The sequence below is a fragment of the Lipomyces arxii genome, assembly GCF_038497795.1.
Source record: "Lipomyces arxii strain Phaff 12-163 unplaced genomic scaffold V1512scaffold_1, whole genome shotgun sequence".
Taxonomy (NCBI): Eukaryota; Fungi; Ascomycota; class Lipomycetes; order Lipomycetales; family Lipomycetaceae; genus Lipomyces; species Lipomyces arxii.
Genome location: NW_027117700.1, coordinates 606,767 through 631,222, shown reverse-complemented (window position 1 = coordinate 631,222; position 24,456 = coordinate 606,767). Strand labels below are relative to the sequence as shown.

General features: G+C 45.6%; 13 protein-coding genes across 13 annotated transcripts; 6 read left to right on the top strand and 7 right to left on the bottom strand.

Moving 5' to 3' along the window:
- Window positions 1-175: 175 nt before the first annotated feature.
- V1512DRAFT_256371 (SUR7/PalI family-domain-containing protein) lies at window positions 176-2,782 on the top strand (the record flags this gene model as incomplete). Its single annotated transcript, XM_066915001.1, has 2 exons — window positions 176-483; window positions 539-2,782. Coding segments are annotated over exons 1-2 (2,090 nt in total), but the record flags the coding sequence as incomplete, so codon positions are not given.
- Window positions 2,783-2,888: 106 nt separating this feature from the next.
- On the top strand, window positions 2,889-3,924 carry V1512DRAFT_200442 (uncharacterized protein; the record flags this gene model as incomplete). Its single annotated transcript, XM_066913191.1, has 2 exons — window positions 2,889-2,965; window positions 3,027-3,924. 2 exons carry the CDS (start codon window positions 2,889-2,891, stop codon window positions 3,922-3,924), a joined length of 975 nt encoding a protein of 324 aa, XP_066774206.1.
- Window positions 3,925-4,164: 240 nt separating this feature from the next.
- On the top strand, window positions 4,165-5,626 carry V1512DRAFT_9897 (galactose mutarotase-like domain-containing protein). Its single transcript, XM_066918578.1, has one exon. It carries the CDS (start codon window positions 4,404-4,406, stop codon window positions 5,472-5,474), a length of 1,071 nt encoding a protein of 356 aa, XP_066774205.1. The 5' UTR covers window positions 4,165-4,403; the 3' UTR covers window positions 5,475-5,626.
- Window positions 5,466-6,376, bottom strand: V1512DRAFT_256367 (dienelactone hydrolase). Its single transcript, XM_066915000.1, has 2 exons — window positions 5,790-6,376; window positions 5,466-5,738 (listed from the first exon to the last, which is right to left on the bottom strand). Exons 1-2 carry the CDS (start codon window positions 6,319-6,321, stop codon window positions 5,539-5,541), a joined length of 732 nt encoding a protein of 243 aa, XP_066774204.1. The 5' UTR covers window positions 6,322-6,376; the 3' UTR covers window positions 5,466-5,538.
- A 1,314-nt stretch (window positions 6,377-7,690) lies between these two features.
- Window positions 7,691-8,082, top strand: V1512DRAFT_256364 (uncharacterized protein). Its single transcript, XM_066914999.1, has one exon. The coding sequence runs from the start codon at window positions 7,827-7,829 to the stop codon at window positions 8,052-8,054; it is 228 nt and encodes a 75-aa protein (XP_066774203.1). The 5' UTR covers window positions 7,691-7,826; the 3' UTR covers window positions 8,055-8,082.
- Window positions 8,083-9,134: 1,052 nt separating this feature from the next.
- On the top strand, window positions 9,135-11,379 carry V1512DRAFT_201777 (fungal-specific transcription factor domain-containing protein; the record flags this gene model as incomplete). Its single annotated transcript, XM_066913229.1, has 2 exons — window positions 9,135-9,898; window positions 9,945-11,379. The coding sequence occupies 2 exons, from the start codon at window positions 9,135-9,137 to the stop codon at window positions 11,377-11,379; spliced, it is 2,199 nt and encodes a 732-aa protein (XP_066774202.1).
- A 47-nt stretch (window positions 11,380-11,426) lies between these two features.
- V1512DRAFT_256359 (Man1-Src1p-C-terminal domain-containing protein) lies at window positions 11,427-13,510 on the bottom strand. The gene is made up of 7 exons (XM_066914998.1): window positions 13,459-13,510; window positions 13,222-13,412; window positions 13,026-13,172; window positions 12,881-12,982; window positions 12,037-12,833; window positions 11,881-11,990; window positions 11,427-11,835 (listed from the first exon to the last, which is right to left on the bottom strand). Exons 1-7 carry the CDS (start codon window positions 13,484-13,486, stop codon window positions 11,498-11,500), a joined length of 1,713 nt encoding a protein of 570 aa, XP_066774201.1. The 5' UTR covers window positions 13,487-13,510; the 3' UTR covers window positions 11,427-11,497.
- Window positions 13,511-13,625: 115 nt separating this feature from the next.
- V1512DRAFT_256357 (uncharacterized protein) lies at window positions 13,626-14,954 on the top strand. The gene is made up of 7 exons (XM_066914997.1): window positions 13,626-13,897; window positions 13,939-13,996; window positions 14,041-14,217; window positions 14,263-14,328; window positions 14,376-14,420; window positions 14,469-14,648; window positions 14,696-14,954. Exons 1-7 carry the CDS (start codon window positions 13,641-13,643, stop codon window positions 14,897-14,899), a joined length of 987 nt encoding a protein of 328 aa, XP_066774200.1. The 5' UTR covers window positions 13,626-13,640; the 3' UTR covers window positions 14,900-14,954.
- Window positions 14,955-15,051: 97 nt separating this feature from the next.
- V1512DRAFT_244911 (uncharacterized protein) lies at window positions 15,052-17,337 on the bottom strand (the record flags this gene model as incomplete). Its single annotated transcript, XM_066914346.1, has 5 exons — window positions 15,052-16,227; window positions 16,277-16,670; window positions 16,717-17,004; window positions 17,052-17,161; window positions 17,215-17,337. The coding sequence occupies 5 exons, from the start codon at window positions 17,335-17,337 to the stop codon at window positions 15,052-15,054; spliced, it is 2,091 nt and encodes a 696-aa protein (XP_066774199.1).
- Window positions 17,338-17,738: 401 nt separating this feature from the next.
- V1512DRAFT_256350 (uncharacterized protein) lies at window positions 17,739-18,756 on the bottom strand. The gene is made up of 4 exons (XM_066914996.1): window positions 18,701-18,756; window positions 18,603-18,639; window positions 18,493-18,549; window positions 17,739-18,438 (listed from the first exon to the last, which is right to left on the bottom strand). The coding sequence occupies exons 2-4, from the start codon at window positions 18,630-18,632 to the stop codon at window positions 17,986-17,988; spliced, it is 540 nt and encodes a 179-aa protein (XP_066774198.1). The 5' UTR covers window positions 18,633-18,639; window positions 18,701-18,756; the 3' UTR covers window positions 17,739-17,985.
- A 318-nt stretch (window positions 18,757-19,074) lies between these two features.
- V1512DRAFT_244909 (ClpP/crotonase-like domain-containing protein) lies at window positions 19,075-19,934 on the bottom strand (the record flags this gene model as incomplete). Its single annotated transcript, XM_066914345.1, has 2 exons — window positions 19,075-19,430; window positions 19,481-19,934. 2 exons carry the CDS (start codon window positions 19,932-19,934, stop codon window positions 19,075-19,077), a joined length of 810 nt encoding a protein of 269 aa, XP_066774197.1.
- Window positions 19,935-20,259: 325 nt separating this feature from the next.
- Window positions 20,260-20,806, bottom strand: V1512DRAFT_269086 (uncharacterized protein; the record flags this gene model as incomplete). The annotated part of the gene is made up of 3 exons (XM_066917556.1): window positions 20,260-20,377; window positions 20,426-20,719; window positions 20,772-20,806. 3 exons carry the CDS (start codon window positions 20,804-20,806, stop codon window positions 20,260-20,262), a joined length of 447 nt encoding a protein of 148 aa, XP_066774196.1.
- Window positions 20,807-21,470: 664 nt separating this feature from the next.
- Window positions 21,471-24,378, bottom strand: V1512DRAFT_256344 (uncharacterized protein). Its single transcript, XM_066914995.1, has 3 exons — window positions 24,025-24,378; window positions 22,195-23,974; window positions 21,471-22,146 (listed from the first exon to the last, which is right to left on the bottom strand). The coding sequence occupies exons 1-3, from the start codon at window positions 24,288-24,290 to the stop codon at window positions 21,700-21,702; spliced, it is 2,493 nt and encodes an 830-aa protein (XP_066774195.1). The 5' UTR covers window positions 24,291-24,378; the 3' UTR covers window positions 21,471-21,699.
- Between the last annotated feature and the right edge of the window lie 78 nt (window positions 24,379-24,456).

Below are 24,456 nucleotides of genomic sequence, written 5' to 3'. Positions count from 1 at the left end.
TAACAGTCTGCGGTACAACTAAACGTGTTTAAAATGGCACAGCCGCAGCGAGTTTATTCTCCGCCCCTTGCTGACTCAGACACTTACATTGAGTACATAAGCCACAAGCTATAGCTTACATAAACATTTAGCTGTCGTGCACCGGCCCATGCTGAACTTCGTCCTCGCCGCCTTTCTTTTGTAGCCAAAGTCTGTCTTTTGAGTGTGCAAACACTGTCTATTTTGCTCTTTGATAGAACTTAACTTTCGTTTTCCTCTTGTTCACACTCAACTTTCGACTGTATTAGGTAAATGGCCCTCCTGCCTCGTGCTGCTACTCCTCTCAGCATCTTGCTGGCCATCGCATTTGGGCTCCAGCTCGTGTCTGTTATCTCAGTCCCTATCGTTGACTCCATCACGCTCTCGACTTATCAGAACGTGAAGTTTGGTGTTTTTGGATATTGCACTCCCGAAGGCTGTAGCGATGTTCGTATAGGCTATCCTGGTACTTAAATCCCGTTAGTTTTATTGTTTTTGTTGTACTGATCGCGTCCATGCAGGTTCTATTGTTAGCCATGATGGTGATGTTTTTTCGCTGCCCACCAACGCGCGCCACTCTTTAACGAATCTGCTTATTGTTCATCCTATTGCAGCAGGATTCACTTTAATACTTCTGTGCCTAGCCCTTATCGCTCACTTCAATGGCCCAGCAAACTCACCTCGGTACTTGGGCTTTCTTCTAATTCTGACCCTCCCGGTATTTATACTCTCGCTGCTCGCGTTCTTGGTTGATATTTTACTTTTTATTCCTCATTTAGCCTGGGGAGGCTGGATTGTACTCGGGGCGACTGTCATCATCGCGTTGTGCTCATTGATCTTGTGCACCATGCGCCGAACGCTTTCGTCGCGCAAGGCCATGCGCAAACGCATTTTTGACAACGGCGATATTGAAGGTCCCAGCTCGCTTCGTATGAACCACATGCAATTTTATCCGCCAGGCATGAATTCGAGGTACGAACAGCCAAACAGCGACGACCGTGAGGTGCTTATTTACGAGGACGAGGACGGAAAAATTGCAAAGGTCGAGTCAACTACGTCGCAGGAAGAAGCATCGACACTTTCGAGGGACACTTCTGCTAGCGCCGATGCCCAGCAGATGGATGTTGCCACTCCTGAACACGAACGGCAGCCGCGTGTTTTCAACCGTGAAAATCGCTATGCACCTGTGAACCAAATTAGCCCAGGAATGACGGATGAGTACGAGACTGGTAGGTTGAACAATGGAGCGTCGCCTAGACCGCAACAGCAGAGATATCGTCGCGATCCGCGCGACCACCGACCGCCGCATCGTCAGCACTACGGCAATCAGCCTCCTAATGCTCCTCCACATGGTGCCATGCCGAACCCGTACAATGAATATCCTCGCGACCGTCTGCCACGAGCAAACAATAGAGGAGGGTACCCGCCCCAAAGTCGCCGACCACCATACACCGTCGTGATGCCTCCAGTGGGCAGTAATCAGTCGCCTGCTCAGACACCAATGGAATCGTATACTACAGCAAGATCAGAACCTTATGTTGAAGGAGAGACCCCGCCATTTGAGCGTGCGAATGCAAACTATGCTGACTTACCGGTTGTCGGAACTCCTGTGGGGGAGATAGAGACGACGCCGACAGTTCCACCGGTCGCTCATGCGGCTACGCCGCCTGTTGGCTCAAGAACTGGTACACCGGTGCTGTTGACTGCGCAGGGGACTGAGCAAGCGGAGGCGGAGTACGTGCCTGTTCGTCAAGCTTGGGCGGTCGAAGAGGTAGCTGCAGAACAGACAGAAGAAGCACAGGAAACACTACCGAGACAACGAGTGAACAGTGCAGACTACTACGATGACATTGATCCCCAATATGCTACAGAAGTCATGGATCCAAACGACCCCGCGTACATGCAAACGGTTTCGCCAATCTCGCCGCAGTCAAGCCGGTCGCCGTACTCTGAGTTCCGACCACCGATGCCTCCACAGCAGTCATCCAGGGGACCGTATCAGCGTGCGGGACCTCGTGTGGCTATGCCGCCAGCAATTTCGACTTCACCGACTAATCAAGCTGGACCCTACATGTCGCGTCCGATGTATCCCCAAGAATATTCGCAGTACCAGACTCCCAACTCACCCGACGGGTCGATCTCGTCGCACCTGACGTCCGTGAGCCAGCGAGGAGTCAACCCCCGTTATTACCAGCAGGGACCACCACCTCAACAACAATTCCAGCAAGGTTTTCCACCTCAGCAACGGCGGAATGACCGGACCGACATGATGCTTCGAGGAAACCCTGACTTTGAGCTGGCCGGTGTCGGTGCTAAGCGGAGAGGGCCTAAGCCACCGCAGGCACCAACGCTGATGGTTGGCCGTGTGGGAGACTCACCTTACGCACAGGTTCAGCAGTCGCAGCAACCGAGCTTTAGGTAGACATTTATTTGTTGATATCATGAATGGCGATGACAAAAACGCGGAGTTATTGAGTTTACGAGTTGACCATTGGTTTTTTTTCTTTTTTTTTTTTTCTTCAGTTCTGCTTTTACAAAAATGAAATGTGTGAGTTGTATGGAGTGGTATGATTGGAAACAAGATTGGGATGTAACTTTTGTATTTGTAACCGTAAGGGTAGATTTAGTGAGCTATTAACAAAGTATGTTTGTTATTTGTATTATTTTGTCTGTTATTCGATGAGGTTAAGTTTGTTATATTGTTTTTAGTTTGTTTTCTCTGTTATTGAAGTATTTTATGAATGGATATGATACATTTTTTTGACTTTCACGCGCATTTGTAGATTGTGCGGCGCACAGAGGACGGCGCGTTACGCGTGGTATTTTTGCGATGATGCCTGTTGGATGAAGCCAGTCGCACGTTATAAAAGATGGCACCACTGCCGATGCCAGGACAAGTGTCCGATGACTGGGACTCGTTGAGTTTAGAAATACAAGGATTAAACGGGTTTGTATTTGTTTAGTACATTTAAAATACAGCGAAGAAAAGTACTGATGCCTATTTATAGCTACTGGATCAGCCGGCTTAAGGAGCACGAGAAGACACTGAGTACGGAAGATGGAAGTCCAGTGAAAGCGAGTCAGTTTTTGCGTGTTATTGAGGACTTGGGCACAACTAGTGCAACGCTGTTTCAGTCTCTTGTTGCGTTACAACGGCGACGGGAAGACACGCAGAGGAAGTACTTGGAATGGTATGAGAAGTACAAAAGCGAGAGGGCTCAGATTTGCGAGCTGGCGGCTGAGCTGAATCGGACAGCTGCACAGGAACGGGAGAAGATGAAGCTAGTAGAAGAGCAGCTGCGGCAGGCGCGGGAAGAAGAGTCGAAGAATAAGTACATGTTAGAAGAGAGCAGGCGGGAGGTCCAGGCAGCGCGACAGGAGTGCAGACGGGCGTGGACGGAGGTGTCGCGATTAGAAGAGCAGAATAGATTGCTGGCTGAGAGGCAGCAAGTCCAGTCTGGTGTTGGGCTAGGGTCGCCGTTCTCAAACTCGACGTCGACACCTGTCCGAACCGCACAGGTCATGGGCGAGTCGCCGTCCGTGACGACGGGGAAGTCGCCATATAGAGGAAGTTATGACGTGCGCCCGTTGCCGGACCCAATGACGTCGCTTGATCCGTACGATGCCAGTGTCAGTGTGGATGACACTGGCGTGGTGGTACAAGACGAAGAGACGTCTTCGATTGGAGATTTCGAGACTGATTCTGAACTACAACATCGTTTACAAGCATTGGAGGTCCAATACTGGGCTCAGCAGCAGGTGCACGAGGCCCAAAGCAGACTGGCTGAAAGCGACGACGCGCAGGCCGGACCGTCGACTTATTATCAGGCTCATGCAGTCGCGACGACACCGATTTCTCAGGGCCAAACTGGATCGTCTAATGAAAGCTCGCCAAAACTGTTATGATGATAATGATAATGATGATGATGATGTCATGATTTATGCATTTTGGTTTTTGTTTATTTTTATTTTTGGTGTCATCATTTTTGGAGTCACAATTGGACATTTTGATGTATGAAATCGGGAACTGGATGGGAGATTAACCGTGGAGAGCCTTCCCCGCATGATTACAACGTGACTGGAGTATTCCGGAGTAAATCAGACAGAACGCGAACGCGACGTGACGCGTTACTCGCTTTTGTATTTCCCAACACAAAAAATGACAAGACACGGTACGAGTTCTGGAGAGAAGCGTGCATTTAACCGCGAGTTGAGGATCGTGACCGCGCGTACGCGTCGTATGCAGGGGCTAACCTTATATAGCGGTTAAATGCGCTTGTGAGGCTCGAGCGGGTAACGTGAACAGCCAGAACATAATTGAACCCCGAACTCTTCGCAACTTTTAATTGCTCTCTGTTTATTTGAAATTGTAATAAACAAAACAAATGTCATACTCAGTTAAGACAGATTTTGATAGCAGCAACGCTGAAAACAAGTTGCACACAGTCGTCACTCCTAATGGACTGGTGGAGGCCAGTGTTAGCAACTACGGTCTTGCATTGGTGTATTTTGGTTTGAAGCATGAGTCGACTGATTCAAATTACCACAACATCACTTGCAAGTTTGACGACGGTGCAGACTATAAGCGTTCAGACAACCCTTTTTTTGGTGCATTTGTCGGTCGGGTCGCGAACAGACTCCGGGCTGGTAAGTTTACTCTGGACGGCGTTGATTACCAGCTTGTGCAGAACAACTTTGGACACTGTCTTCATGGTGGAGACCACGGATACGACAAGGTCTTGTATGCGGATCCTGAAGTTGTACCTGCCATCGACACGGCTTCGCCAAAGTTGAAGTTCAGCTATGTGAGCAAACATCTGGAAGAAGGTTTTCCCGGTGAATTACTGGTCAGTATTACGTACTGGGTTGAAGACGCTCCTACTGGCGGTGCGCTCTTTTTGGAATACGAGGCCAAGCTCGTAGGACCGGAAACCGTCGATCACGCAATCTTGAACTTGACAAATCACTCTTACTTCAACATTGGTCCCGAGCCTACGATTGCCGGCACCGAAGTCACGATGATCACCAATGACTCGCTCGAGGTCGACGACACGTTCGTTCCGACCGGAAAGATTGTCAAGTTCCCGCTCGTGCCTGCCGATCTGTCGACGTTCACGCTTGGCGCGGTCGACCCGGACATTGACAACTGTTTTGTGTTCCCGTCCGTGCCTGACCTGGACGCGAGCGACACCCGCTCGTTTCCGATGCAGATTATGGCTAGCACGTACCATCCGGTGACCAAGATTCACTTTGTCGGAGAGACCACGGAGCCCGCTTTCCAGCTTTACACTGGAAAGTACGTCGACGTTGACGGGCTGTACGGGGTTCGTGCCGGGTTCTGTCTCGAGAGCTCGCGGTACATTGACGGAATCAACAATCCTGTCTGGAGCAGAATGTTTTCCATTGGAAAGAATGACACATATGGATCAAGAACTAAGTTCTCATTGTACTATTAAGCATAGTTGTATTTAGAATGTACATATATATTGAACTGCTGCACATTTTGTGTATTATCTATATCTAAAATCGGGTAAACCACGTAACCGCCTGCCAGAACGCAGCCTCGTGTGACCACTTGGAGATTTCGTTGTTGGGGTCGCCACGTACAGCGAAGCCGTGGACACACTGGGAGTAAATGGCAATGTAGTACGTTGCCTTCATGTCGAGCAGGATGGCCTCACTCTCATGACGCTTTTCGACGGTGAAGATGTGGTCCGTTTCTGCAACCTGTTAGCACAGTCTAAAAAGTTCTCAAGAACGTCAAGGCTTACCAGCAGCGGCAATAGATAATGGGTTCTTAATGGCCTTAAGCTCTTCGGCAGTGACCAAACTAGGATGTGCGATATAACCGGCAAGAATCGTTCCAGCGCCCAACAAACGGACAACGTACTTTGCACCGTAGCAGTAACCGACAGCGTAGAATGCAGAGACAGACGGGAAGTTCGCCTTGCAATACGCAATTGTCTTTTCAATGATGGGCTCGGTCACTTCTGGGCCGTGGGCCTTGAGCCAGTCAGGCATGACGAAGGTGTTCGTGGGCGGATACGGTGCTGGGTCGTCGTAGAACAAGTTTGGAAGCAACGTCAAAAACCCTTGCTTGGCAAAATTGTCTGATAAGATTTTGTGGTTCAAAAAGGGGATGCCGAAAATATCAGACAGGTACAAGATGCACTTTGTGGGATCTTCCTTTGGCTTTGCAATGTAGAGGTCAAAGTCGTCGTCACATTTGATTGTAGTGCCGAGTGGTGTACCAGAGTGAAGGTATCCTTCGGTACAGCATTTTCCAGGTGGAAGCGAAGCCATTGTTACTGAATTGATGTTGTGAAGTTGATTTGCAGTTTGCCTGATGTTTTGTTAAAGCGCAATTTTCTGATTTCATCAAATGCTGGTTTCCTTATCACGTAGTATATAAAAACCCTTACCCTCGAGACCAGACTTGCCCACTAACGAACAGGAGCAGCAGCCAATGCGCTTTGATTGCAGGAGTAAGTTATAAAGTGCCGTATGTCCCGGTAGACTACTTATTCCATGTCGATACCGCGTACTTTATTGTATTCTTTGCAGTCAGTGTTGTGCTGTGTCATCATTGCGCTTTGTCATCTATGTGCTGGGTCTTCCATCAATGTGCTGTGTCTTCAGTGTGCATCATGGTTTGTTCTAGTCTAATCAAATAGAAGAACTGTATCTTGTTTTGCGAGTATAAGTATTGATTGACAGTAAAAGGGCAGATCATTTTTGCTAATGCACAGTAAATTTGATCAGCAACAGTGCTATCGCAATGGCACACCCTCTCAAATCCACTCTTCCACGCAAACCATTCAATTATATTATACAATAATCATCGACGTCACAGCATTATCAAAATGAAGATCGAAATAAGGGTCAGGGCTTTTAAAGATACCGGAGCAAAACAAATATTGACCCCCGCGAACAGGACAATATGCGTATGGTGGGCAACTCTCCACCAGCCCCCAACCTTAGTTTCTGACACCTTTTAAAGCAGCGAAATTCATTAAATATATTTAGGATCTTTTGACTGGTCTTTATTTGCTTATCAAATGCTTCTTTGTATGCATTTTGTACACATTTTGTACACATGAACATATGAATGATGTTAATAGTCGGAAGTTAATTGTGTGATATACCGTATCGGACCAGGCCGCACTCACTCAAATCACAAAAAAAAAATCATACGAGATTTCCCCATTAAACTCTGGTCCTGCCAACCACAAGTCGTTATTTGATCGGGAACATGTTTCTGTTGTTATTATGATTTTATATGCAGATGATTGGTCAGTTATATGGCATAAAGTACTAAATGACGATTTGAACTACTTCAACACGATACGAGCTCTGTTCCTTGTTTTCTGGTTTGTGTTGCCTTTCCCTGATCTCTATAGCCAAGTGCGGAAAATCTGAGGGTCTGGTGTTTGATTAACAAATGCAATTTCATTGTCAAGTTACTCTTAATTAATCAATAATGATTTAAATACAACAAAGTACTTATTTAGCAGTACATTATAGAGACAAATGCAAAGAAATCGTATATCATATATCAGTAAAAGCAGTGACACAAATCCCTTATTTGCTTACATTACGTAGTATCGGAGACATCGATTGAGGGTTTCGGCGGCGCTTTGGGAGAAATCAGACTACGCTCAATCGTTTAACCGACGACGACGCGACGCTGCGCAAGAACCCTCATTTATATTGGTTTTTGTACTGTTCACTGCTTTCGTTTTTCTTTTTTTTTTTTTTTTATTGACCGTCGTTACTTTTCATTCTCTTTCTTGTCTTTTCTTACTTAAATGCCTGATAAGCGTGAGAGTGAGCGCTTACAGGCTGTTTCCGTTCGAGGAATTTCCGGAACTCAATCTTCAGTCATGTCCTCAGTCACACAAACACCAAACAGCAAAAAATTTAATTGTCTATACCCGGGATGTGGGAAAACATTTAATCGCAAGGACTATCTTGCTCGGCATTCAGCAAATCGTGAGCTTTCATACAATATACGGCGTTTTGCAACACAGTGCTAATTTATACATTAAGATCTCGAAGTTAGGCCTTATCAATGCCCTATCTGTCCTTCACAGTTTGCCAGACAGGATCTGTTGGAAAAACACATGTCAACAAAAGCACACGAAAAACGACAGAAACGTGAAGCAAGTCAGAGAATGGCCGCAATGTCAGAAATATACGCTGCTGTTGCACCACCATCTCAACAGCAAAAGCAAGAAAACCGAGTCAGGTTTCAACAAAATATGGTCGCTTCGTCACAGCCGGTACAAGACTCAACACGGTCTACTGCAATGACTCCGCCGGCAGACTTTCATATTCCAAACCTGCATTCATTACCTCAGCCAACTCCGTCGCCAATTCTGTCCAGACAACCAACTCCAACAATGCAACATGCTACTTCATCTGCTTTACCGCCTTTGGCTGCTAATATAACATCTCAGCTAATTTCAACTCAGCCAATACTGCAGCCTCCAATAACAACCGGCCCGCTTCCGCCATTATCAATGCATTCACCAGTTAGGACTGTCCCGTTGAAATCACTGTACGACGACCCAGCTCAAACTGTCGAACACAATCAGAGTTTTCAAGGTCAAGGATATCCAGCTGTTCATCCAACTCTCCATCCGGTAGAACCCCCACTGCTTGGCTCACCTGTGTCGCAGATGCCTGACAAATCGAAGATGGACATGCAAATGTCAGCCCCGACTGAAATTCCATCTGTGTGGAATCAGAACGTTCACGCAGAGCAAACACCGTACATGTCATTCAACAGCACAACAATTGCAACTGAAAACCAAGAGTGGCCTCAGTTTTCATTAGACAGTTTTGATCTCAGTCTTTCTGATCACTATACTTGGCTCTTTGGTTCAGATTTTTGGACTGAATCGCCGCCTGAGAATTTTTTGCCGCCGCCACCGGCATCTGGCAGTCAATGGGATTCCAACATGGCCCAAGCAAGCATGAACGTTGCTTCAAATCTAGTTATACCATCACATGCTGGCAACGGCAGTGATTTCGCATTCGCACATGATGCATTACCGCCTCATAGCTCGCAGCAGTCAAAGACAAATACCACTATGCAAGATACAGCCATGGGTATGCCGCCAAAACCTGCAGCTTATTCTCATATCAGACCAGGCAAAACCGGATTTGACTCTAACGAGAGTGCAAGCGGTTTATTTACTCCAAAGGACAGCAATGTTCGAAACTCACCTCCGGACGGTACGTTTTGCGCACCTGGCGCTGCTGCTCTAACTAACAAATTAGATTCTTTGTTCCTTCGACGAACAAAAGACTCTGCGCGACCAAAAGACAAAGATATTAGTCAGGAGGCTCATGCGAGGATGCTTGAAGTGCTAAAGCCTATCTCTGAAATCAAGGAAGACAACATTTACTTCTCGCTACCAACTATGAAACAATATCTTGATTTGTACTGGGTTCATTTCGATCCTTTGTACCCAATTCTGCATCGCGCGACATTTGATCCTTCAGTTGTGGAACCAGCACTGCTTATTTCTATTGTTACCATCGGGATGGCTTACTCGACTGACCGTGAAGCTTCGAGTTTAGCCATTGCGATTCACCGAAAGTTTAGAAACATTGTGTTCTTAATGATTGAAGACCAGCCACAGGTGCAGTTATGGGTTCATCAGACTTTGCTATTAACGAATTACTTTGACAAGATGCTAGGCAGCACAGTCCAGTACGACATGTCGCAGTTTTTCCATGGCACAAACATTGCTCTAATGCATTTCTCGGGTTACTTCAAAGGTCTCACTGAACCGACCGTTGTGAATACGATGGATTCAGTAGCTGCAGATCGTCAATGGAGACGCTGGGTAGAATATGAAACCACCAAACGGTATGATTGAGTTGTGGTAAGGAGAATCAATATTAATGACGATTAGAACTGCTTTTTTTGCTTTTATTTGCGATACTCAGCATGCAACTTTGTTTCGACACAGTCCGATTCTGTCAGCATTCGAGGTCCGCCTGGAGCTTCCATGCGCAGATGCATCTTGGGCCGCGACAGACGGAATTGAGTTCATGCACATGCACCAGGAACAAATGAGGCTTGCGCATTCGGGTATGGTCAAGTGGCGTGCATCAGAGGCTGCTGCTTTGAAGAGCGACGAGAAGAACCGGATCATTGGCCCCACGATTGGTGGGTCGAAGGAGGAAGCGTTGTGGCCGTCTTTTTTGCACAGCCTTAAACGCCTGATTCGACTGTCGCGCGAGGACCAGCACGAATTTCAGCTTGCTACGTTCTCTCAGTTTTCGTGTTTGATTTTGTTGCATGGCTTGCTTAGTATTTGCTGGGATATGCAGTGGAGAGGGTTGTTAGATATGGGTATTGTCTCGAAAAGGCGGATGAACGAATTTAAAAGCAAGCTGGAGTCGTCGTTTGCGAACTGGAAATCTTACTTTGATTATCAGCTCAGCAAGTCAAACATGCCGTCAATTACGGCGACGGTCATGTTTTCGACCGAGAACTCGCCGTCGTCGACGCCTGGGTCGGACTACAAGAGTCATGTGAACGGGCAGTCGTCAGACGGGCGAGAGTCGTCGCGATACATCCTGATGCAGATGAACGACTATAAAAACAATTCGCCGATGCTGTGTTCTAACTGGGCCATGTTCCAGCTTGGGTTACTGGCACTGCACGTTGACACCATGAGTCTGCGTATCAACGCCGGGTCGCCGAACGTGCTTGGCCGCAAGATCCGGATCGTCGACCGCGAGAACTCTAACAAGTCCGTGCACAGCTGGACCAAGTCCGAGGACGGCCGGCTGGCGACGTGGCACGGCGTCCAGTTCATGCGCCGCATCGCAGAGAATGAGTCGCTGCTCGACCAGGCCGTGCACATCCCGTGGGGCGTTTACCTTGCAACGCTTACCATCTGGTCGTACGAGATTTACTTGACCGGTGAAAACGTGCCGCCGCCGGGGTCAGGCCAAGTCAAGCGCAACAGCGACCGCAAATACCTCACCGCGAATGGACAGCACATCGAGTATATGCTTGCGCGGCAAGATGCGCTCAAGTACCTGCGCATGATGGACACGCTTGGTAGCACGCAGACTGAGGACCGTGGCGCGTCACGAGCGGCTGCAGCGGCAGGCGGGCCACGACCAGCGGCACCGGACGATATCAAACGGGAGTATCCTGACGGCGGCACGTCAGTGTTGGCGGCGAGCATGCGCATGGCGATGTCGGATGACGAACGCAAGCAACTCGTCATTGGCCTGGTCGCGTACTCGACCTCACTGTTGATGCATATAAAATGGGGGTTTGTTGTGCGAGGATGCGAGGTGCTGAACAACATTTTAAAAGAGTATGATTAGTAAGCAGGGGAGTTTAGGATGATTATATTATGTACATTACAGCTGTATAATAGAAACAGTGTTGCATTACAAGATACATATATTGAAACTAAAATTACACACTAGTCTTACAGTCAAATTACATTCCTATCCACTCCCAAATTCTCATAATCTCGCCATGCACTTCCATCTGGCGACTGCGGACTTTCGAGTTGCTCTCGATCTGACGCTGCACGCTGTCCCAGATATTTCGCCGCTCTGCCGCGTCGGTCACGTCTTGCAGCAGCGCGTCCTTGATCTGGGTCATGACGACATACCGCGCTGTCGTGCCGGTGCTGTCCCTGTCGCTCTGTTGCTGTTGTGCAGCGACAAACTCAAGACTCTTGTCCACCAGCTCGCGCACCCTGCTGCGGCGCGCGTTCAGTGTCATCAGCTTGTTGTATGACCAAAACAATATCAAAGTTGCGACTGCAACTCCTTAAAAAAGTTAGAGACGTAGCAGAGGACCAGATAGATAGATACCAATAAAAGTCCCTTTGTTTGCATTCATGAACTCGCCAAGGTCATTACGCACCACACATGACCATGGAAACTCGGCAGTGGAGGTAGACCCAATACGTTGCCCAAATTCGCTAGATTCAATTAGACAAAGCCCACGGGGCATGCACTCAAACTCACTCATCAACTTTATACACTTCATCCAAATCCAATAACTGTTTCAACGCAGTCATCCACAGTTCCTCAAACATGTCATCCGTCAGACGCGGCGATTTGATTTTGTACAGCTTCGACCGAAGATCTTCAACAGCAATTGTCGTGTCGTTCAAAGCGTTGGCACACTCTACCGCTGCATACCGCTCTCTAAGAATATGAACGCTTTCCTGACGCAAGATGGCCGCTCGCTGCCACTTGTCTGTGTCGGGCACGCATTTCGGTGGCATTGGGAAAACTCCTCCAAACGAGAGCCAACTTGATCTGTAGACAAAGTCCGGCTGGCATTCTGCCACAAACCCTTCATAACACACAGCATGTGGTGGACAGGGCGTGCACCCAGGCATCAAAGCTTTGAACAAACCGTTTGAGTCGTCTGTGGTTTTATAGAGCTCGACATCGCAGTAACCAATTCTGAATTTCTCATTGCGCCACCACATCAGGTACATAAGCCAAGACACTGTGAATAACCATGCGATGAAGACTTTGAGCGGGAACGAAAACGGAGCATCAGGCTCGTTGACTAGTGAAAGTTCCAAACCTCGCTTCGTCATTTCTTCTTCTGACTCCAGGAAATCATCATATTGTGCATCGTTGACAAACAACTCAGACGAAAATTTGGCAATACCAGGCGAGGTCGTGTCCGAAACAAAGGATTTCGCAGTCACTGGTACTTTAACAGATTGAGCAGACTTTGGTGTCCTTGACTTTGGCGTCGTCTTTGGTGTTGTTTCCTTTGGAGGCTTTGGAGTTTTTGGAAGGCTCTGCTGATGTTAAAGAGTGCATCGATTAATCGAAGTAAATCACGTACCCCTCTCTTTGAGTATGATCTCTTTGGTTTAACGGCTGTTGGTGTCTGAAACGGATTCTCAGCGGAAAACGGGGAAATCTCGTCCTCAACTTTGATTGCGTCCTTGAAAGTCAGCGTGTGTTGACAATTGATCAAAACAACGTACATTAATACTGACAGGCTGGATTGGAGTCGCCTGCGCTGCCATTCGAGAAGGTGAAGCAGTACTCGACGATCTTTTTCTAATCGTCGTTTTCCTCTCTGTATTTCTTCTTGGTCTGGGTGTTTCTGTCGAGATTGAGGTCGCAATATTCTTTTAAATCTCAGCCCAATATCTGTCACAACACAACCGAAAACCTTACCGCGTCGACAATGGCCGAGACTTTTTCGCCTGTAGCTTCAGCCGTAGCCAGCAATCTCTGTGAATTAGGCACAATGTGCTGGTTAAAAAGATCAATCAAAACTGCTTTTTTGGCTGTTGATGGGAAGTGGACTTCGTGCATAACCAACGCGCGCCTGAGTTCCGGCACACGTAAAGTAGAAGGATCAAATCCTTCTTAATCAGACTCAAATATTAATAAAACATACAAACAACTGACCTGGCTGCAAATAAGATAAATCGTCCATTTGTTCCGAGGGTCGAAATCTGTGTCGCACAAAAATCGTACTTGACATCAAAACAAACGATCATCTCGCAAAGCACAACACGTGACCGCCTGGGGCTTAATCGCTTACGTCACAACTTTAAACACACACTTTGAGCGTACTGTTCTCAAGTCCAATGTCCTACGCACAATGGATAAAGCAATTCGCGGCAAATTACAGACTTAAAATAGCTGGTAAGGACTCAAGGCCCTCACCGTTTGTGCAAGAGCTCGATCGTCTTGCGAAGATGCCGCTGGTGTATGAAGACCAGGAGTTGCTTGATTTGGCACTAGACACTATGCCTCTGGATAGACTTTATGCCGAAGCTGAACGAGAAAGTACGAAAGATGAGACTTGGGGAATGCAGGATCACTTGATAAGAGCTTTATTGAAGTATGAGATTTCTTTAAAGCGAATTCTTGGCTAATTACAAGGTGGTTCCGTAACGATTTCTTTACCTGGGTAAATGCTCCCAAATGCTCAAGTTGCTCAGTAAGACAATTAAAACCTTTACTTTCACTGTGCTGAATGAATAGGCCGAAACAGAAGGACTTGGAGGTACTTCTCCGACACCACAAGAACGAGCAGACAGCGCCGGAAGAGTAGAGCTGTATAAATGCAAATCATGCGGTGCCATCACGCGTTTCCCACGGTACGGACACCCGCGAAAACTGCTGACGTTTCGACAAGGACGGTGTGGCGAATGGGCAAATGTATGCTATGTTGACATGTTTGCGACTTGACCTAACATAAAGCAGTGCTTTACACTGCTCTGTAGAGCGTTAGGATCTAGAGCTCGATGGGTATGGAATACGGAAGATCATGTATGCCCTACCCTTTATTTTACATGCGCATCATTTTGACAGTATAGGTCTGGACTGAAGTATACTCTGAGAAGCAGAAACGGTGGATCCACGTAAGTCTCGTAGCACTTTATGCAATTCATCACTGAAACCCTACTTAGGCCGATTCTTGCGAAACAGCTTGGGATCAGCCGCGCTTGTACGAACAAGGTTGGGGCAAGAAAATGTCATACGCGATTGCGTTCTCGGTCGAAGGTGCGGTCGATGTGTCGAAGAAATACATTCGTACGGCAAAGTGCCAACTTCCTCGCAAAAGAATAACAGAAATAGACCTGTACAATGTGAGCTACATACTTCAATATGTACATTATTTGCTGACTATTTGCAGACTTTACAAAGAATAACAACACAACGAAGAGCACATCTGCCGCCGTCCGAACAAGCAGCGCTGCAACTAGAAGACGAAGACGAACAGGCCGAGCTATACGGATACTCAAACAAACTCACGCCTGCTTCGACCTCGGAAATGCGACCACGAGCTACTGGAGCAGGTGCATGGACTGCAGCACGAGGAGAGGATGGTAAGCATTAGTTTAGAGCAATATACCGTGTTCATAAAAATGTAGTGCTCTTTTGATTTTTCAAAATTTGTTTAAATACCCTAAACCCATGGCGTCATTTACTACACGTAACAAACATTTTTGGATTGGCATATTGAAAAGTCCCAATTCATAATATTTGACATTAATTAGAGCTCTCTGGTGATAAACTCTGGTATTCGTGCTCTTTCTCCAAATTTTTAAAAAACTGAATCCGATCTTTGGTCATCATCTCTTCAAAACTTTCAAGCTTGTTCACATCTACTTTAGGATATGCAGGTATAAGCCTTACTCGTTTCGTGTTCCGCTGTCGCGCTTTCTTTGCTGGAAATAATATACCCAAATTCCCAAGAATAGTCGCGCGTCGTTTGGTCGAGTCATCGGCCAGACTGTCGTTCGCATCCTGCTCGTTCTCGATCATGTCCACCGGTTGGCCGCTATCAGCATCGACCATTTCTTCGTGGCTATCACCGTTCAGTTGACTCTGAATAGAACCAATAGAAGAATGACTGTCCGGACTTGCAGGCACAACAATTTGATTCGACAAATTATGGCCTCCACTTATCCACGAATCGTGACTTGCATTTATCTCCGGTGAATTCAAAACACTATTTAGTTCACGCATCCCCGCTGGACTACTGTTCATCTCAAGGTCGGTTAGAAACTCAAATGGTGTTCGTCGATCTTCATCGTCCAAGGTCATATCAGGACGGTTAGTCCCGAAAACTTCGGATTCGGTCCTGGCTGACGACTCTATGTCATACTCAATCTGTGTCATAAACTCAGGCAAGCTGTCATTCGATACTTGCTGTGATGATAGTTCTTCCTGTATTTTGTGACTAGGTGACGTACCGCGAACGTCATCTTCTATCAGCTCAACCGTTTCAGTGATCAGTTCTGGTGAAGACGAACCAATGACCTCTGACTCATCATTGTTCGTCCGTGCAATAATTGCAATCTCAAGAGACTCTCCTTGTGAGCCCGACTGCAAGGTCGCCGGTATCTGGATCTCGTCGGACACTTCCGTCGTTACTCCTTCAACGTCATTCGTTTCAACCGCAGGCGCCGTACCGGAAAACATACTTTCAGTAGCTCCGACAGCAATCTTTAGCAATTTCAACTTTTGTGAATTCGACAAGCTATCGAAGCTTGACTCTGGACCATCATAATCTAGATGATGCAAATCATCATCCGATGGCTTGACCACAGGTCGTTGAACAATGGCGTCTCTCAACCAAGGCAGAAAGTTGGTTTGTTTACCTGATGACGGACATATCAAAAACAAGTCGTCTTCTGTTGTGTTATCGACGGTCTGTAAACTCTGAAATATAATTAGAGATGAAGTAAGTACTTAAAAACGCATAGCTCACGCTATTTTCTGCTGTTTGCAAAGCATTCAATCCTGCTACTGGCGATTTAACCCGGGAGACTTCATTATGGTTTTCTGTTATATGTTCTTGCAAAACACCACTACTATGATCTTGACTGGGACCATCCACAGCATCTGCCACAGCGCGTTCGGCTTTTGTCCAAACCCCAAGACACATTGCCTCAATTTTGTCCATTTTCTGATTTGGTAATTGAGTATTGAAATCTGATAGTTCGATACTCCGTGATGCTTGCTCTTCATTATTCGATATGTTGGACGAGTCTGGTACCGGAAGAACGATTCGCGGTGTCTTAATTCTAATCGGCTCAGTTACTTCGTTTGACGACTGATCTGTTGGTGTCAGCAGGGGATGTTCCGTTTGACTCCTTTGAATACTAGAACCCATTAGCTCTAGCAAACTGAATAAAATAGTATGCCTACAGCGTAGGAAGTTTTTGATTTATCAGTGCCAGCACTTTTTGGCTTTTGCGCATAAGCTGAGGATTTCCCAGTAGATTTGTCCCATCAGCTCCAAGGTATACAAATTTCTTGATGTATAAAACAGGCAGCAAACCCTTGAAATCTGTCGGTATTGTCTTGTATTCAGTCAAATCAAACGGCACATGGCCTTGCGGATTGATACATGTTGATGGTAGCAGTATTAAAGCTGCAGACGTAATTCGAATAATACATCCCTTTGTTCTCTCCGTCAGCCTCCGTTGGAATTCCCTGTTTACGATGTCACTTAATATACTTCAAGATATATAGTGCCTTACTTTGAGAACGCAGAAACAGCAGTCGGGGAAAATATAACAGTCACGACATCCGCCTTGTCAGACACTAAGGCCTGAATATAATTTGGCGGTTTCGATTCAAACGACAGGAACTAAGGCATGTGTCGGTCAAAGCAATATCTTAGCAATTCTACTCTCTTCATACTTTAACCAGCTGCACTGCTCCAATTACATTGAAATCAAGCGAGCACTGGTCTTGCTGTGTTTCGTCTTTCAGCAAAACAACTGTTTGCTTTTTTAAAAACGGTTTCCTCACTTCGCTCGTCATTGCTATCGCTACTTACTTTCTGTTCCTGAACTGGAGATCATTCTTCGTTGGTAGCCGTCGATGGTGCGGCGCCTGTAGCATACTGTAAGTTGCTGCGCGCAATATCTATGAATCTTTCTCAATAAGTCGTGGTAATCCAACAAGTTGATTGAAGCGTTTACCTTTTATTGGGTTTACTCTTACATTGTAAATAGTAAAATATCATGCTAATAGTAACAGTTTAAGGCGTAGCAGAAGACCTAGACAGCGTAGATGATCATTATAATTAGGTTTTGGTCTTCTCGTTACTCCTATGGATGTTCTCATTCTTCTCGTTAAATAAAGCTGATATCAGTGCTTACAAGTTGTACTGTATAGTCAAACTCAGAGACTTTCAAAGAATATATAAAAACTTAAAACATCTAAAATTAAAAATATTAATAATAATAAAGGATCTGATATTGACATGATATATGCGCCAACTGAAGAGTCAGCTGGAAAAGAAGCAACGCTAACTGCTGGCAACGTCCTACGAAGCACAGACTATCAAAACCGTCTTAATTATTGACTCTAAATATACTTCAAACAAAAATGACAAACAACCCAGTCAGTAATGCTTGTAACATAAACGAAATCTTTACAAATGATTTTAAACTTTCTCTAAGCCATTTAGGTGAATGTTCGGACAGGGTACTTGTCGCTGTACATGCCACTTTCCCTTTCAGTTAACATCTTCCAGTTGTTCACCTTGAATTCACCAGGGAATGGTGGCAGGCCGTCCTTCAAAATCTCGCTGTTGATTAACTCCTTTGGTGTTGACTGCAAAGTGTCGACAAGATTCAGCTCAGACACGGTGGTGAGAGCTTTCTGTCCGGCTTCGCCCTTTGCAATTCGTGGGGTGGTTATAGAGCCAAGTAACAATAATCCACTGATGTCTGACTGATCGTAGCTAGCTATCCGTGGGTATGCCCGACGCATGTCACGTTTGTGGTATGGGTTGCCCGCAATGTCGGACGCGGGGAGCGTGACCGGATCAGAATACGTTTTTGCTTCGGGGCGGGAAGCGGTTGACGGAACACGGTAAAGAGGAACGATTGGGTTACCTGTAGATCTGTTTGGCGCCTAGAGTCATGTCAATTCTGCCACCCGTAACCATTTGTAGTTGACATCACATACAACAGCCAAAAACTTTCGGATTCTCTCCCAGATACCAGTCGATCTTAAACTGTACTTCTGCTTGTTGTTAGTCCAGCTTCATACGTCTGTTTGTCGCAACAATTTCGCACCTTTCCGACACTAACTGGTCCTCCAGACATTTTAACTCTGCGGGGAAAATTATTAGCACAATGTCCAACTTTGAGAAATCTATGTCGCATAAACTTACAGTGAATATTAGGTAGATAAATTGATCCAAATAGACTAACTACACCTAGACAGAGTTGAAATCGTTGAACAGTCGGTACTCTCCAATCACAAGCCGCTGGATTACCTTCAGACAGGGTAATTATATAACACTAAACCCTCAATAATGACTAGTCTGGCGCATTTTTAACGCGTGTTCTGTTTACTGTTTGTCCCAAATCAGTTTACATTTTGTCGTTAATTTTGAGAAAAAGAATGAACTGAAGATTGACAATTTAAATTGGATTTCTACTGTGAACACTAACATTAGTTTACGTGCTATTAGAAAGCTACTCAAGCTACTATGCACGTCTGGTTTGGCATTCTATGATCATAACTCATTCGCAAAATCGAAATTTACAGCTTCGAATTTACGACTTTCGAATATCGTAACTTTTTTCGCTTCTCATCGATATTTTCACTCTCTTGCATCAACTTCTCTTCATATTCAAAGGGGGAATCGCAAAAGTGAATGATGTCTCTCCACATCTCTGACTTTAGAGCCCCGTAAGCTGGTGACTGGCAATATTTATGTAGCTTGCGAGCCTTGATGAACTCATCCGCGTCCTCTAGAGAGCCTTTTGCGTCTATGATGTGGTTTGCAATCGCTAGATCAGCTGTGAACCGTGTAGCTTCGAGCACAATCTTTTGATATACCGCAGGTGTCAACTTGTGCCTGAATATTCCTGACATTGGCGCTTTTAATGGAGCACCTATTAATCTGGTCAGTGAAATCATGCAAAGATCTTGTCCGCTAACATACCAAACTCGATTTCGTTCAGACATAGAAATCCCCGACTAGGGTTCATTATTCGATAGTCATGGCACATGGCCATCATGAATCCCCCAGCAAACGCATGCCCGTTGACCACAGCAATGCATGCAGTCGGGAACTGTAAAAATCGCTTTAGTACAGGATAAAACGAATCATCCCAAAATCCCCGGGTTGATTTTGCAAGTTCCAGATTGAGCCCGTTTGAATAAAACTTTTCAATGCCGGACGTCGTGACAAGCGGAAGCTTCTGCACTAGTAACAATTCATCTTCTACAATGTCCAGTGCGTGTTGTAGCGTAAAACACATCTCTGGTGTTAGTCTGTTGTCCGGGGGTGCGCTGAACGTTAGCAGATAGTATAAACCGGACCCTGCTTTCGACAGGGTGACCGTGCCTTTTCCAGATTCGTCATAAATTTGCAGTGTTAGTGGAAGGGTTACCATGTTGACAACTTTTTGGCTACATTCATATAAGCTGGAAGTGCAGTTTAATATGGATAGTGTGGATGATCCCAACCCCACATTTTGAGCCGAGGGCATGTGGGTTACCCGGATATAAGTGCTCTCAAAAGATCTACCGTCAAGAAACCGATCATTTGACTATACACAGAATGCAATGTAAATGCTACTGTTTTAATATCTCTTCGTTTAAATAATTAAAATATAGAACTAAACTGGCAAAACAACGCCCATATAATTTGGTGTTCGGGTTTCATTCCGAGTAAACTGTGTGTATTTGCTTAATCTCGCCATTTGAGAAACCATTTGCTCAAGGCAGAGATCTGGTTCCCCACCAGTTGAGGAAGGTGGAAAGGCCGACTGTGTCCAAAAGGTCTCCGGCAAGCTTTGCCAAGATGTAATCAGCAGGTCTATGCTCCTGAAAAATGCTGTAACATTGTTAGATCCGCTCTCTCACAGCTAAAATGCAGACTCACTTGATAAAAGCACCGGGGACGCTACCGATGGCAAATAGAAGAAGTCCCAAATACATGGCACCTTTGTGCGTGATCGTCCCAGTCGACTGGAGCAGTGCAGAAACAGCATATGACTTCGCAGCTGCGCCAACTAATGATGATCCGTACACGGCAAGAGCACCGGCCCCTTCTTTAGATTTCAGAAATTCTTCAGGAGTATCAGTGGTCTTTGCGCGCTGATAGGCATTGCCAAAGACTGGAGCAGAGAGAATAAGACTGGTTCCGTGAGAGAACGCAGTGCCCAGAGCAATAGCGCTGAGGGTCTACGTCAGCATTCAATAAACAATGACTTAACTATAAATCATACCTTGGGGTAACAGCAGGGAAGAATGTAGTCGACATGTTGTAAGTAGTATGTGTAGTTTTCAAAAAGCAGTAGGATACAGGCCAGATGTTACAGTAGAGTATAAGACAGACAGTCGACGTATATATATTACATCGATTACAGCGACACACAGCGTTCGAACTAAAAAAGCAGCATTTACTCACAATGCAAATCATGACTTACCTGCTAGTGGTCGATCGTTTGTGGAAGGCTGGAGTCGACGTCATCAGCTCCGCTCAAGGCTCAATGAAGCGACGGGTCCCGGCATCGGGAGTAAAAAAATAATTCCAAATGTGTTCGCTACACAGACTTGCGCACCTCCATTGCCCCTCGTTGCATCATCGTCGATAGTTTACGGAGATCGACGACGTTGGGCCAGTCAGTGCAGCGCGTGCGTGTCCGCCCACGTGATGCCACTGCCGTGAGTGAGTCAAAGATTCCAGCCTGTAGACTCGTCATGTCGGAACCTTGTTCTAGTCTCATCTAAGAACGTCCTGAAGTATAAAGCTATTAACCCAATAAAGTCTAGCATTAACCAGATCGACAATTAATGATCTGCAATTTATTGGTTATTTTATTGGGTATAGTTCTACAGAATTTAAGGCCGGTCAATATAAGGAAATGTTTTGTATGTTAACCTTTATTTATAAAGTAAATCTATTCACTCTCGACTACATATACCATTTACAGACGGAAAGTATGTACGACGCGTCACTAAATCGTAAAATTGCTGTTCGAGGAGTGAAACACTACTTAGAAACCAAAACAATTTTAATAAATTTCTCAGCTATATACAATTAAATTCCCGATAACCCTTGTCTATGATAACAGCATCCGAAAACCTACTCGCTGGTACTGCTGCTCTTTAAGATTGTCTAAAATCACTTTGAGAGATGAAGTTCTCATTTTTCTAATTGATATTAACTGATTCCAATGAGCTTACAGGCTCAAGTGTAGTGGCAGCCAACGAGTCTGACAGAGAATATTCTGCGTCTTCTGCTGGTGAATAGGAGGACATTTTTGGCATTTCTGTCGAAGCTGCAGTTTCCAATTTGGCTTCCTCTTCAACGGCCGCCTCATCCGGTATTTCAGTTTTTATCTCAGGGTTTGTGCTCAGCTGTGCCTCTGCTTCTGTTTCTACCTGTGTTTCTGCCTGTGCTTCAGAAGTCGGGTTAAGTGCGGATTCAGGTGTTGGCTCAGGCTCAGGCTCAGGTTCTGGCTCCTGTGCTGGCTCCTGTGCTGGCTCCTGTGCTGGCTTCGGTGCGGGAACAGTTGCATCTTGTGTCTTTAAAGCCTCTCGTTTTAGTGCCTCTACTACTCGAACGCCTGTCAGATGTCCCCATCCCATAACGGGAAGCTAGAAAATGTTAGATGAAACGGTACTACAAACATATGGAAAGCGTACCAAACTAGGAATTTTGATTGCAGTCGGGAACACACTGGCATCTGCAACAAACACGTTGCGGCAGCTTCGTAGTTGACCGATCACATTTGTGACACCCATATATGCGCTTCCTACTCGGCAAGTGGATGTTTGGGAATAAGACACATAGGTGGATGTTTGAGTTCTTAATCCTTTATAGCGCATATTCTTGATCCACTTATCAAGATCAGCCTCCGTGCTGCTCGCCTGCCGTACAAACGGTGGGATTTCATTTGACGACGCAATAATCATGTCCGCGCCTTGACTGAATAAAACTCGTGCAGTCATCTCAACTCCATCCGCAAGGCAATGTTTGTCGTGGTCAGTCAACTTGAATGAAATTCTGGGCACGTTGTTGATGCCATTAGTCACTGTGCCGACTGTTGCATCCTTAACCCGGCACATGTACGCTGCCGTGTATTTGTAACGTAGCAGAGCTTGCTTATAGTCTGACGCAGAATACCATGGATAGTGCTGAAACATTGTGACAGGTTGTAAAGGTACGGGTTCTATATTTGCCCCATACGGTGCTCTCAATGTTGCTGTCAAAATCGAGTCGTCAAACCCGTTCACAAGCCTATCGTTCCAAGCTCCATACACATAGACACCAGGTGACACCCTTAATCCGTCTCCCAAAAGAGCATCTTCATATCCAGACCGCTCTAAAATCATCGGAGTGTAAATTGCACCAGCTGCCATGACAACATATTTAGCACTGATTGTGATTGAAGCCTCTGCTCCTTCGCACATCACCTCAACAGATTCAGCCACATTTTTGACAAGCTTGAGTTTAGACACAGTCGAGTTCTTCAGAAAAACAGCCCCATCTTTCGCGGCATCAACCAAGCTACACACCGTTGGCGATTGTTTTTCCCCGTATCGGCACCCAAAACCACAGTATCCACACAAATGCTTGCTCTTGGACGTATTCTGGTCAAGTAGGAAAAGCTCTGCTTGGCTAGCAGCATCTTTGCCATCAATTAAAACCTGGTTAGCGAATGAATGGTGGTCATACTCTTCCGGTTGAGTAAGATTCATCCTTCTCGCGATATAATCTACTGATTGTGTATACCGTTCGTTATTGAAAGCTTTGGTGTGACTTATCTCGTCCCAAGCTGTAAGCAACTGTGGTGTTGGCTTCTCAACCGCACCCCATGACACCGTAGCTGAGCCTCCAAACGTCGAACCTTGAACGATATTGATATTTTCGTCGGCAGTGTGCAACATGCCATCAAAATCATATAAGTTACGCAAACCTTCATGCTCTGAAAACGTAAATTTGTCTGGAGAGAAATATTCTCCTTTTTCTATTACCAAAACTCGAAACCCGGAAGCGCAAATTCTGGCGGCTGCTGTGGATCCACCAGCTCCAGATCCGACGATGACAACGTCAAAGTCAATTTTGGTTTTGTCTTCCTTCGCATTCCAATCAGATTCACTTAATTTTGGATAAAAGGTTCGAATGTTTTTGTAGTCTGCAAATTCAAAGTTGAAAAACTTCTTAAATTCATATCTTTCGATGTTTCCAAGTTGTGGATCGCGAAGTGGATGACCAATTGCAGCATGACATAGTGTAGAAACTCGTAAATATGGCACTACTGTTGTGACAAAAAGAATCCGGTACCAGAACCTGTAAGACGAATTCGGTTTCGACCATAGCATAAGCATTTTTTCCCTGTCCTGGAGGCTCAAAGTGTTAAACGGCATCCATGGCAAATATGACGAGGTCGAAAAAAAAAACTCTTTAATCGAACCTTTGCGTCTATAACAGTTAGTATAGAAAGTTTCACGAGAACAGTACAAATGACGTACTCCAGCGCAATAAGAATTTCTTGCAATTGATTGAATATTGGCCGTGGAGTGTAATAGCTTATGAACTGATTCAATGCAGTGCGATATTCTAGACTTGACGATGGTACTTCATTCAAAAACTCAGTAATCACTTTAGAGCTGTCGTCGCCTTTAGCAAGTGCCTCTTGTACGTCTGCTGGGGCTGTACTTCCAAGATGAGCTATCGGCGCTATGAATGTGTCTGCCACTGATAGCAAGATGATTCTCTGTGCCTCCGTTAAAGACATTTTCTAATATCTACGCTGTTATCTATGTTATTGCAATACAATAAAGTGTCTTGCTCCAATTGGGACAGTTGAATCGAAGTGTGGATATGCCGGAAGTGAGGCGTTCGAACGATCGATAAGCCTTAATATGCAAATAAAGTTACGTCTCTTGAACTCAATTGTAAGT

Bases quoted from the DNA above. Each gene is read 5' to 3' on its own strand.
- V1512DRAFT_256367 (XM_066915000.1), bottom strand. From the start codon at position 6,321: ATGGCTTCGCTTCCACCTGGAAAATGCTGTACCGAAGGATACCTTCAC. The intron at 5,739-5,789 runs GTAAGCCTTGAC...AACAGGTTGCAG, and splicing joins ATTATCTATTGCCGCTGCTG to AAACGGACCACATCTTCACC.
- V1512DRAFT_256364 (XM_066914999.1), top strand. From the start codon at position 7,827: ATGCCTGATAAGCGTGAGAGTGAGCGCTTACAGGCTGTTTCCGTTCGA.
- V1512DRAFT_9897 (XM_066918578.1), top strand. From the start codon at position 4,404: ATGTCATACTCAGTTAAGACAGATTTTGATAGCAGCAACGCTGAAAAC.
- V1512DRAFT_256344 (XM_066914995.1), bottom strand. From the start codon at position 24,290: ATGTCTTTAACGGAGGCACAGAGAATCATCTTGCTATCAGTGGCAGAC. The intron at 23,975-24,024 runs GTACGTCATTTG...TAACTGTTATAG, and splicing joins GAAATTCTTATTGCGCTGGA to ACGCAAAGGTTCGATTAAAG. The intron at 22,147-22,194 runs GTACGCTTTCCA...AACATTTTCTAG, and splicing joins CAATCAAAATTCCTAGTTTG to CTTCCCGTTATGGGATGGGG.
- V1512DRAFT_256350 (XM_066914996.1), bottom strand. From the start codon at position 18,632: ATGTCTGGAGGACCAGTTAGTGTCGGAAAG. The intron at 18,550-18,602 runs GTGCGAAATTGT...AACAACAAGCAG, and splicing joins GACCAGTTAGTGTCGGAAAG to AAGTACAGTTTAAGATCGAC. The intron at 18,439-18,492 runs GTATGTGATGTC...ACATGACTCTAG, and splicing joins TCCGAAAGTTTTTGGCTGTT to GCGCCAAACAGATCTACAGG.
- V1512DRAFT_256357 (XM_066914997.1), top strand. From the start codon at position 13,641: ATGTCCTACGCACAATGGATAAAGCAATTCGCGGCAAATTACAGACTT. The intron at 13,898-13,938 runs GTATGAGATTTC...GCTAATTACAAG, and splicing joins TTGATAAGAGCTTTATTGAA to GTGGTTCCGTAACGATTTCT. The intron at 13,997-14,040 runs GTAAGACAATTA...CTGAATGAATAG, and splicing joins CCAAATGCTCAAGTTGCTCA to GCCGAAACAGAAGGACTTGG.
- V1512DRAFT_256359 (XM_066914998.1), bottom strand. From the start codon at position 13,486: ATGGACGATTTATCTTATTTGCAGCCAG. The intron at 12,983-13,025 runs GTACGTTGTTTT...CTGACTTTCAAG, and splicing joins TCCAGCCTGTCAGTATTAAT to GACGCAATCAAAGTTGAGGA. The intron at 11,991-12,036 runs GTGAGTTTGAGT...AATTGAATCTAG, and splicing joins GAAGTGTATAAAGTTGATGA to CGAATTTGGGCAACGTATTG.